Here is a 12,045-nt window from a genome sequence, read left to right as displayed (position 1 = left end):
GCCAATATAAGCACCAGCAGTATACTACTACTTTTTAACATTTTGAAAGGTTTTTCTAAAGGAAATCTTAAAATATTATGTTTTGCAAGAAAGCCCACAAGGCAAAATTTTGGACTACACAATAATATGATATGTCTACTATTGACCAATATTCGACATTGGAAATGAAAATCATTATGTAGAGAAAGGTTAAGTTGGTTTCAAACAAAAGAGAGTCATCTTATTTTATTAGTAATTAAATTTCAATATCTCTACCAGTACACAACAAAAACTCTTCATTTGGATTCTGAAATTTGATATCAAAAGCTCTTTCTACCTTGCCAGCTTTTATTTGGTGTAAATACCGGTAACACAGGTGAGGTTTGTATAGTCAATGTTTGACCAGTCTCAACTTAGTAGAAAGAAAGCAACCCAATACCATTCCTCAAAATCCAAAGATTTTGAAAATTACTGCCTTGTTTTCTCTTTGACAGGTCACTTTGTACAAATGAGCATTGTAAAGTCTTTCATATTCATGCAACAACAATTTTAATCAGTGAAGAAAATCCTCTGAAACCTAAATACTTTGACATTGACTAGCTATATACCGGTACATGTATAGATGTTTTATATGTATATGGTAAATTGAAATACCTGTCTTATGTGCAACAGACAAAGGTAAATATGGATGCACTGCTTGTATTGCCATCATGGAACAAACATCCACAAGGTTCAACAACCTGGCAGCTGATCAGTGATTTCTGTGAAAACACACTGAAGAAGAAGGCAACTGAGTTGTCAGCTATTTACTGCACTGTCCTTGATGTTGAACTTAGTGAGGAAATAAGGGAAGATGCTGCAAGATGTGGAGTTACTCTGATTCCAGCAACAAGACCAAAATGGTCTAAACCTGCTGAAGATCCACCAGGATTAAACTGGCTTCTAAATCATGTCAACTACTATCCAGAACTGGGAGAACTGAAAATATTGGACATGTGATTTCATTGTCAGCAAAAGCAAACAGTGCTGCATCTGCTGTACATGAACATCACTTCTCTCAAGCCAAACGACACCAACTGCCTTTTAAACCTTCAGCATTGTTTGTCGCAAATTTCTGGGATAAAGATGAGCTAGGTCTCACAGCATTTCACAGATCTCTTGTCCAAGATTTCTGCAAAAGAAAGGCAAAAAGTGGAGAAGCTCTGAGAGCCTACTCTACTGTACTTGATGTGAATATCAGTGATGACCAGAAGAAAGATGCAGAGAGTCTTGGTGTTACCCTGATTCCAGCACAAATAAAGGAACTAGCTGATCCAGAAGATGAACTTCCTGCATTGAAGAGGCTGGCACATTATCAAATATACTACCCAGACCTGAAACAATTGGAGAATGTCCAATATGTAATTGGGTATGCTCCAAAGACAGGACTTGCAGCAGCTGATATCAGAGCAAAACTGTTTCCTGGTGCAAAGTTAGTTCTCATCAATCATGCCTGTCCAGAAGATAACTGTCTGCAAACTATTAAGAGTTTGCAGAACTTTGAAGAAAAGATGCTTTGTATGGCAAGTAAAGCAGACCTGATATTTTCCATCGGACCTAAGATCCACCAGTACTTTCAGAATGCATACAGGGCTGAATTCAATGGTAAATACTTGTCCGAGATTCCACATGAAGAAATTCTCCCAAGACCTGTCAGCTGTCAGTTGGGGAAGGATCCTAAAGAAGGGGAAATTCAACAACACCACATACTGATATGTGGTCAGATTGATACACAGGAAGCCCTAGAAAGATGTGATGTCATGGCAGCTTCAATTGGTGCAGTGTCAAATCAGTGGAAGGCAACACACACAAACCCTCCAATGTGGAAGATACAGGGTGTCTCTCAACAAGCAGACAAGACTGTTGAAAAGTTCATATCTGAAAAGATGAAGTGTCCTCATATCAAGCCCACACTTCATCCAGGACATTCAGTGAAAGCTCTGCTCAGATCTCTACAACAGTCTCACCTCTGTCTGCCTGCACCATGGTACATTGATTACAGCTTTTATGGATTAGAAGCAATGGTATCTGGTTTACCAACAGCTGTCGATGAAAATTCTCATCTGGCTCACTTCATCATGAAATACTTTGAAGATCACGCTGATTACTCTATTGTAAAAAGTCCTGAGCAGAATCTGTCAGAGACAATACTTAAACATCTACAAAACACACGCATGGCATTTAAGAAAGCAAAGCAGCTGAAAACAGACTTGCAGAACAGTGAAGTCATATCAACAAGTCATGCCGAATTTGCAACCCTTTTAACTACACCCGTCCAGCGACAAAGTGGAGATAATAGCGAAGATCAAGGAGTGGAGAAAGATGAGAAAGGTATTAATCTAGTTTGAATTTCTACAAGACTCATTTTTTAAAAGGCCATTTAAACAATCATAAATTTAGAAACAAAGTTAACATTAAAATTAATTCCTTCTTGTTGAATAGTATAAAATTCATGTTTAATTGCATCATTAGAAAGTTTTCAAATGAATATTTTAAGAACTTAGATTAGGACCTGAAATGTGCGATTAAGGAAAAGTAATGTGGCATTGCTTATAAAGTGTGCAAACTTAAATAGTAAAGTTTAAACACAACCATTTACAATTCCCCTTCTGGTGAATGTAAAACAGACAATGAGATCAATCATGGACTGTAACAGCAAAAACTGTAGTAAATTTCAGAAACACTACCAATAATTGGGTGAATTATGGAAATGCAACAAATGAAATATTAGTACGAGTGACTTTGTCCATTGTTCACAATTCAATATTTTGACTTCTGAAAAATTCCTAAGTCAAAGAGATGGATTAATTGGGTATACATATCATCAAATTTTGCAACAAAAGATTTCATTATCATTATTTAGATGTCAATACTTTGCACAAAACTGAATATTGGCAAAGGTAATCCCTTAGTGTAATTTTACCGTATGTTCTGTGTATTTTCAAATTTTATTCCAACAGTTTGTTCTAGGCTGTGTACCGTTATACCGGTACTCCATACACTACCTTTGTCATTATCTGAAAAATGTGATATGTTAAAATACATGTCACTGTAAATACCAATACTTTTAAGTCAGTTTTTCAAAGAAACTTTTTGACATTTATCCTTTCTGTTAATTTAAGTTGCATTCTTTACATCATTCATTTTCACAGAGTCTCTTGATGTACATGTAGCATTGAATGACAATGTCTATGACCAACGTCTGAAAGAACTAGAAGAAGAAATGAAAGATTTAAAATCACAACTAAGAAAGGAAAAGATGGAGGAAATGATGACCAAACTGAATGCTGTATGGACAGACTGTAAACAAGCAATGAAACGTAAAGTAGAACAGGTAGTGGCTGATGAAGATGGCTATGGTGATGTAAAGAAAGTCTGCAAGAAGATACTTGGTGATGGGGTTGATCCACTCAGTGCAATGACAGAGTCCTTGGCAATCTTACTTAAATTACTAACTCTTTATAATCTCTATATAGTAAAGCAGGCTTGTAGATGTGGAAGTCTGGCCACAGCATTTGAACCACTACTGATAACAGATGAAATGAGAGAGATTGCTGCAGAAGTTGGAATCAAACTACAGTTGAAGGCAACATACAACCAAGAGAGATTCAAGGAAGTTGAACTTTTCTTCATCAATCGTAAGTTTTGATAATCTAAATAGAGTGTCTTGTAATTATGTAATAATTATATAGTTTATTGGAAAGCTAAGTATGATAATTGTTACAGTATTATGTGTATCATTATTTGCCTTTTTTTTCAATCACTATTTTATCATTCAACTACCATTCTTTTTTCTTTGACAAATTTAAATTCATAAATAAATGGCTTAAGAATATTGGGGAAATATTTCATTAATTAAAACAATGACCTATTCAACCATGAATGAAGTGGTATGCCTCCTAATATGCTGATGCATAATCAGTGAGTCATTAATATCCTTTGCTCTATATTGTGCAATCACTCAAGACAACTTTTTGGTTTTCACACTGCTGTGAAAACATTAAATATGACTTTATGTTGTTTTAAAATATTGCCATACATTTTCCTGCAGGAGATGGTGGTGGAATTCAACCAATGAAAATCCATGATGTCCTGGCAGAAGACAGTGCTGAAGATGTGCAGATGAGTTCCAATGTGAGTAAAATACTATATACCCGGTAGTATTATTTCATTTCATTATGTTGAGATAGTCTGCAATGACAGATATTGAATTCAGTAAATTCTAAATTCAATTCAAACTCACAATATATGGCACCATTATATCTATCATGTGACACTGCAATGATGGAGTTAGAATATAGTTGTTAATTTGTTTCTAATCAGTAATAAATCTGCGCAGCAAAATTTAATAAACAACACAGCAAAATGTGATTAAGCTTTGATTAACCCTTGGTGAATTCCAAATGTTACTGGTAGAAATCTGTGCACATGTAACCACACTAGAGGGTTCATTTCAGCTTCCTTTATGAGTTTCATTTGCTACTGGTGAAATAGTTGTAAGTTGCAGTTCTTATATAAATCCAAGGGATAACACATTAGCTAGTGAATATACATGTACTTGACCAAACCTCTCCAACACTAACAAAACTTGCCACTGTTGGTGGTCAATCCAAAGTTAGACTTTAAATGTGCGAATTAAAAAATAATTAACATGACATTGATACACGTCTTAATTCACTGTTAAACTGACGTGAGCTAAACATCTGTACAAAGTTTCATCAAATTCTATGAAGCATTTCTTGACGTATCAGGTTGTGTTGATGCGATGAAATATGAAAATCAGCAGTAAATTGAGATGACACTGCTAAATTTATCTTTGCATGCTATTACAAGAATTGTGAGATCAACATCAGTACCAAGTTTCATCAAATTTGTGGCAGCATTTCTAGGCAGATATGATTAATTATGAAAGTTCATCAAATATGCAAATTAGCAATTAATTGATATAGTACTGTTAAATGTCTTCGCACACTATTAGAGCTCTGAGAGATCGTCTGTACAACTTTGCATCAAATTTGATGCAGGATTTCAGGACACAGCACACTTACGAGGAATGTTCATTGAATATGCAAATGAGCGATTAATTAACATGATAATTCTCAATGTCTTTGTACACTATTACGGGACTGTGTTCTATAATCTTTATGTTTTAGAAGGCTGCGGAAACTGGTTATGTTGAAGACAACGTCCAGATATTTCTGAGGACGATCTTAAACAGGGTAGGTACTAACTTTATAGGTTTTACCTTTGACACGATAGAATGATTCAGCATTTTGAATCAGTATAAAAACAATCAATAAAAGCTCTTCATCAAACATGACATTACCAGCATACTATTTATTTCTAATTTATGTCCTTTCACTCACACACAGAATGGCTAACTTATATGTTCAGAGCTTACTTCATAACAAAAAAGTCATATTTTCATCCAGGGCCAAAGTAATACATTCTCTTGTCACATTCCAACAAAACTAACAAAATCAAGAGGAATGCATTCACCACTCTATTCAAATTAGTTGCAACCTTAATATTTTCATATTAATTTATCAAAATGCAGGAAAGGATCCATCAAAGTTGCTGCTACTTGAGGTTGACCCAGCACTGAAAATTAATTTATCCCGGAGACTAGAGTACAGACAATGTTCAAAGCTGAGAAGTGTATCAGACTGAAAGGAAGGCAGTGTGATATGCTGCAAGTACTGACAACAAATACAGACACAGTTCAACATATCCTATCCTGTAGACAGGATGTTTTAGCACTACTGGGTGTTACAAGGTATCTCTTGACTGATGCACCAACTCAGAACATGGATACTCAAGGTAACAGTTACAGCTTTTGTGAGTAATCCAAAGAGGTACAGTCAGCATTATCTACAAGTACTGTTGGCAAATGAAAAATTTCATTCTAATGCCAAGTTGTGGTGACGTGTGTTTCTTGATTGTGTCAATAAATCTGTCAACTAATTTAAGTAAAATGAAACCATCAAAAGTTTTACACAGGCATTACCACTAAAAGTGGTTTGTTATTTGCTTCTGATGGTTTATAATCTGAATTATTGGGAAAGATCTGTGTGCATTTATAGTTTTCAATTACAAGAAATTTGAGTCACAAATACCGATACAATGTGCGTTATATGATTGGCTTTATATAGATTTGACTTGAAATATTATTTTATAATTTGAATTGATTCATGAGTGTAGAGAGCAATTTTAATTACTTCAAATGTGGCCATAAGTGTGATTATGAAACTGTTAAATTAAACATGAATATTACAGCTCAGTGATTGAAACAGAAAGTACACGTACATATCATTCTGCTAATTTAAAACTGCATCGACAGGAAAGCCTTGCTTTGTACAGGTTGTTATTTTATATTCAGTGTGAAGAAGAGAGGTTGCTTGGTTTATAATGCAACAATGATAATGGTATTTTTTTGGAGAAATATTAGAACAATTTGTTTATGAATAATGTGTATGGGAGTATGTATTTCTTTTAAATTTCCATAAATGAAATCACTACTTCCATAAATTCAATTAATAAAATCACGACTTCCATCAATTCCATAAATGAAATCACTACTTCCATAAATTCCATAAATGAAATCACTACTTCCATGAATTTCATAAGTGAAATCACTACTTGGAAAAGATAGCCTTCACTCAGATCAGTCAGTTTGTTTTTCCTGTATTGAAAACAATTACCTTGACTATTGTAGTCTTTATAATGAACTTATTTTCCCTAACTACAGAAATGGAATTACAACTAACCAGAGGTGGCACTAAAGTTCTGACTCCACCAGTATCAGATGAAAATGTCAGTTTACTTGCAAGAAGTTTACTTCCATGTCAAATTAGCCAGGTCCAAATCACAGAGTACATAGTGAGGCAGCTGTTAGCACAAATAAGTGAGAAAGATCTTCAAAAGTCAGTTCTACAGCATCAACTAGATGAAGCTAAACAGGAAAAGGCTAATTTGGTAGAACACATCAGAAAATTAACTCAGACAATAGACATAACTGAAAAAGAATTGACCAAACGTGTTGACAAGTCTATGTATGAGAAACTTTCATCTGAACTGGAAGAGAAGGAAAAGATCATCAGTGATCTAGAGGCAAAACTGTCAGGTCTGGAAGAGATTTTCCCTGAGTTGAAAACACAGGGAAAGGGTAGATAATGAAAGTTGGAAGTCATTATTCCGAAGATGAGGAAGGAACAAAAGGTAAGATCTTTTGAGTCTGTCAAATTTTATGACATAAAGACAAAAAATGATTAGATATGATATTTGGAATCAGGGAAAATTCATCACAATGCAAAAGTGAATTCTTAGTGAAGATATGTGAAAGAACATGGAGTAAAGTCAATGCTTTAAGACCAAGATTTATCCAGCATTAACTAAGAGTACAGTGTCACTGAATGTACCTGTTGGTAATTTGGGTAACTTCAAGTCACTGTTAATCTGAGTCACATGAATATCTATTCCTGTGACTCAGATTAACAGTGGCTTTCAGTTGTGTTGACAAGCTAAATATAGCAGCGGTGTTTCAACAAGTTGCAATAAATGTTCAAAACAAAACATTACAAAAAGTTGCAGATGTAGCCAGTGTAAGGGGAAACCCTGTTAAAATAAAGGAGAGTATACATCTACAGTTTACTCGACCACAACGTTCACTGCTGTCAAAAGCTTGAAAAGAAATATCAATGAGGCAGACACAGAAAATGTGCAGTTGTCTGCAAGTCAAACTCTTTAATGAATCTCGTCAGATATCGCGAGATTCTCAGCAGTGAAAGTCTGACACTGGTGGCGCTGTACCCACTCTCGCTAACAGGTTACTCATTCGTATTAGGTAGGTACGTATAGTACCTGTATACAGTATACATATACAATCAGAAAAGAAAATAAAAATAAAAAGTGTCTATGGTTACACACTCCCCTGCTTTCTGGAATATCGTCCCGATATTCACAAGAAAATTCAGTCAGGGATTAACCGTTCGATACAATGTCAATCAACGCGGCACAAAGACGTTCTGCAGAATCTCCTTGGGCATTAAACTTCACAGATGTGAGGTAATCTGCTTTGACCATCCACTCTGGCTTACTGCAAACCTGAGTAAGATTCAGGCGATCTGGTGGTCGTATTGTCCGCTTTGATCTCCTTAAGGGTTCCCCTTCCACTTCTTGCATGGGTTCGAAGTGTACTTCCTCCTGAATTTCAAACTCCTTGTGTGGCTCAGCATCCTCCTGTAGACTCGGGTCATTTGATGGCTCCAAACTTCCGCTCACTTCGTTCTCAACAACACATTGTACTTCTGGTAGTGAGGGATTCTCAATCGGAAGTGTATCTGAAGTAGTCCCTGGTGGACTGACACCACTAACCACTGATGTGGGCTTTTTCCCAACCATGGCCTGTTTCTCCTCTTGGGGCACAGTATCTGGGTCTGATGCCTCTTCAGGTTCGAGTACCCTCTCCTGTGGTGCCATGATAGACTGGGACGAAATGAACATCCTGGTCACCATCCGAGTCTGACGAAACTGTACTACCCTACCGGAATCGGAAAACTTAACCATTACCGCGGTAAACGCAAGGGAAATTATCGTGCTCATCTCGTGGAGATAGCGTGTGCGCGGAAATCTTACCTCGAGTTCAAAGAAACCGACACGTTCCACACAACGCGTATTTAAATCTGTACACGTGGAGCGAGTGTTGAGAAGGACATGTTGTTTGTCTGTCAAGTTGAGTTATGCGCCATCTATTGTCTGCTACCATAATCTGTGTTGACCTTATACTCTGTTGCCCTACGAAGTGATTCACTGTACTTGTGTTTTGAGTCCCGATTGAGTGCACAAACTACTACTTCTTTTTGAGTGTGTGTGAATATTTTACATTTCTTTACGTCATTGATCATTACTTTAGGCCTACCTTGTTGATTACTATAGGCCAGAGTCAGACACGAACGGTCACTACATGACCGCGGCGTTCACTGTCAAGCCTCAGCAGTGCCATTGACTTGCGTTTCTCCATGCACTTGTCTTTTATCATTGTAATCTTAATTTTCATTCAGGGTAGGGCGTTATGTTCTCTCAACTGCGCAAACTACGCATTTCGAACCATTGTCTGCCCTGAAAAGTTGCGGAAAGCGCGGAAATCGCACATGAAACACAATGCAAGCAAAAACGTCCATATATTATGAGGGTGCAAGCGCACAGTGTAGCAACCTGTGAATTTGCTGTTGTTTCAAGTCATAATACTCCCTCGGAAAAGAGAAAATATCGCCTGTCATTCTACTATGGTGACGTGTATGCCATGGAATGTACGCATCAAAACATCCAACGATGTATTGTAGTTCAGTCTCCATGGATTGCCGCCGCTCAGGGTTCCGTGAATATTCCTGATATAGTCATTGCGGCGGACTGGGGGTGAAACATTCACACCTCTATTGATTCTTATTACTAGTAGCGATCGCGGTAATACCGAGGGTGCAGCGGTAAATTGCAAGATTGAGAGAGAGAGTACGTCTTAAAGAGAGTGCTTTGTCACTGTTGCCTATGTTCACTTCCGTCAGTAAAATATTGCAAACTGAAGGCCGAAATTCTAACAAAAAGGTGCCATTCATGAACATCCCCAAATATGTCTGAAGTGTAATCGATGCCACAAAAATAGTTGATGATTTATCAAATGTAAAGTTCAAATTAATTACGATACCCAAAATTTGTTCGATTTGTGCGAGATCGGGAAGTAAAACTGGTCGCACATCGGCAGAGCCATTCCATAGCAAATATCGACATCGCATTGGGGAAAATTTGTTGTCTAATTTTCGTCTGCATTTGATAGCAGCCTGAATTTCCTTGCACTCGATAAAGAAAGCACTGAAATTACGGAACTACCACCGACGCATTTCTGTGTAGTTTGAACAAAAAAACAACTTTCTGAACACGGGTCAAAATACGTGGATCATCATGAAAACAATCCTGTGACTGGGGAATATAGATTCTTTTATTTATGTTAGTATTTATGTTTTGTATGTGTTTCATTAATTCTTTTATAGAGCCGACATACAACGGCTGGAACAACCGTACTGAACTGAACTGAACGTAGTGCTATGCTTGGTGCAGCGCGAGGTAATAGACAGAGTGTACTAAGCTGTGCGATCAGTCCGGCAAACAGTTGACATCTCGATTATATTTTCGTTTGCGCCTACAAATCTTTGCAAATACGGATACTTCTGAAATAATAATTCAACTAAAAATAGAGTCATCGACTGATTATTGGACACTTTCGATCACAAGAACGGGGCATAAACTCGAGTATTTGGCAGGTCTGTGCCGATAGAACGTTGAAAACAAGTAAACATTGTCATCCTTTGAGATGGAAATACACATGAGGTCAGGTCACAGAGTTGATGAAAAAACTGAGAAGTAAAAACGTCTTTTCAAGGGCATAAATAATAAATTTCTTTGATGAATTTCTTAATTTGTGCTTGGAGGTTTGGTGTTCGTATGATCATCAACTGCAGTGTCCTTGAAGTCTCGTGACCTGTCCCGTGACCTCTGTACAGTCTGTGACTTCTACACTCGACGGCGACGTGATCAGAAGATTACGATCGCCAAACGTAAATTCAAACCAAAAGTGATTTGCTTGTGAAATGTTGTTGCCTTTCTGTCACGTAGTGACTCTGAGAAGTATTGTAAACAATCGTTCAAGCTAATTGTCGACAGCTGCATGAATGCTATCTGAGTATCTATAGTAAGACACTGTAAATAATGACGTAATAGAAGAATATATTTCCTAACAGTGACTATGACGCACATTCTTTTCCAAGGCGATGTTCATACTAGTACTCAGTCACAATATCGATGGGTTACGACGTTTTACTAGCCATTTGAGTCAACAGCACGTGAGGCAAATCGTTCACCCCGCGATAACAGCTTACCACTAACCCGACATGCGAACCGGGCTATGTTTTGATATTAATATTATACGCCTACAGACTTGAAGCATTGAGGCACTTTCCTCCACGCTTGAAGCAAGTCTACGATAACATATTTATGTTAATAAACTCCATGAACACGTTCAATAAAGAAAGCATTATGTTTCAAAGCTAAGTTCAATAAAATACTCTGCCGATATAATTGTTTGAAGTCCGAAGCTACATGTAGCTCTACATTCAAGATTACAGAACATAGTAGGTATTGAACTTTTAGCAATCAAAAAGGTGGGTGTAAGCGCAGAATAAACTAGAAATATTTATGCGTTTATCACACGACATCAAGTTATGTCTTGCGTTGTTAGCAATGTAGTTTTTTACAGAGTGATAGCGATACTGCAAATCCAATTGGCGAATTCACCATGAAATAATCAAGAAAACTATAAATTGACCGACATACCGACGGATTTTACAGCTCTGCACGCATCGATAACTATAGCCGCGACGCGACGAGGTGTGTGTCGCTACGGAAAATTGATCATTCTGCATTTTGAATTAATGTGTATATGGACTATTGTAGCTGTACAGTAAAATTCTCAGATAATTTTTGCGCTGATCGCCATAAAACAGCCGAAGTTTGAAGCGGTGCTATTTTTGTAGGCCTACATCCATGGCACTTACGTAAGCCCGAGCACTGCAAATTACGTCATACGTGAACTTTATTTGTTTGAAGTCCCATCAGCTTGGCTAAACTTGGTTGACGTACAACTCCCGTACGTTCAACATAAATCAAACTCGTTATCCAAAGATCCACGGTGTTGAAAGTTCAATTTAGACGTATTAGACGTTGCCTTAATAAAAACATTGTGTGAAACTATTAAAGTTCGTAAAATCGTTTACTTCATCGTGCATGCGTGAGACTCCACGCGATCATCGATTTTTTGAACGTGGAATGCTCTATGCGATGACGCCGTCGAGTTCGTGAACCCTGGTGACGTATTTGATTTGCATAATTTTTTTGTACGTGTTTACGTTGATTGTCATCATTGAATGGACGTCGTGAGCAAACCGGGTTGATATGGTTACCGAATGCGTTCAGATGCGA

General features: G+C 37.2%; 1 protein-coding gene across 1 annotated transcript; it reads left to right on the top strand.

Moving 5' to 3' along the window:
* The first annotated feature begins 471 nt into the window (after nucleotides 1-471).
* Nucleotides 472-7,167, top strand: LOC139141069 (uncharacterized). The gene is made up of 6 exons (XM_070710645.1): nucleotides 472-2,349; nucleotides 3,171-3,656; nucleotides 4,070-4,152; nucleotides 5,172-5,237; nucleotides 5,576-5,838; nucleotides 6,767-7,167. The coding sequence occupies exons 1-5, from the start codon at nucleotides 1,530-1,532 to the stop codon at nucleotides 5,621-5,623; spliced, it is 1,503 nt and encodes a 500-aa protein (XP_070566746.1). The 5' UTR covers nucleotides 472-1,529; the 3' UTR covers nucleotides 5,624-5,838; nucleotides 6,767-7,167.
* The last annotated feature ends 4,878 nt before the right edge of the window (nucleotides 7,168-12,045 follow it).

This window comes from Ptychodera flava, chromosome 1 (genome assembly GCF_041260155.1).
Source record: "Ptychodera flava strain L36383 chromosome 1, AS_Pfla_20210202, whole genome shotgun sequence".
NCBI lineage: Eukaryota > Metazoa > Hemichordata > Enteropneusta > Ptychoderidae > Ptychodera > Ptychodera flava.
Note: the sequence above shows the minus strand (reverse complement) of the source record. Positions and strands in the feature narration are given on the sequence as shown.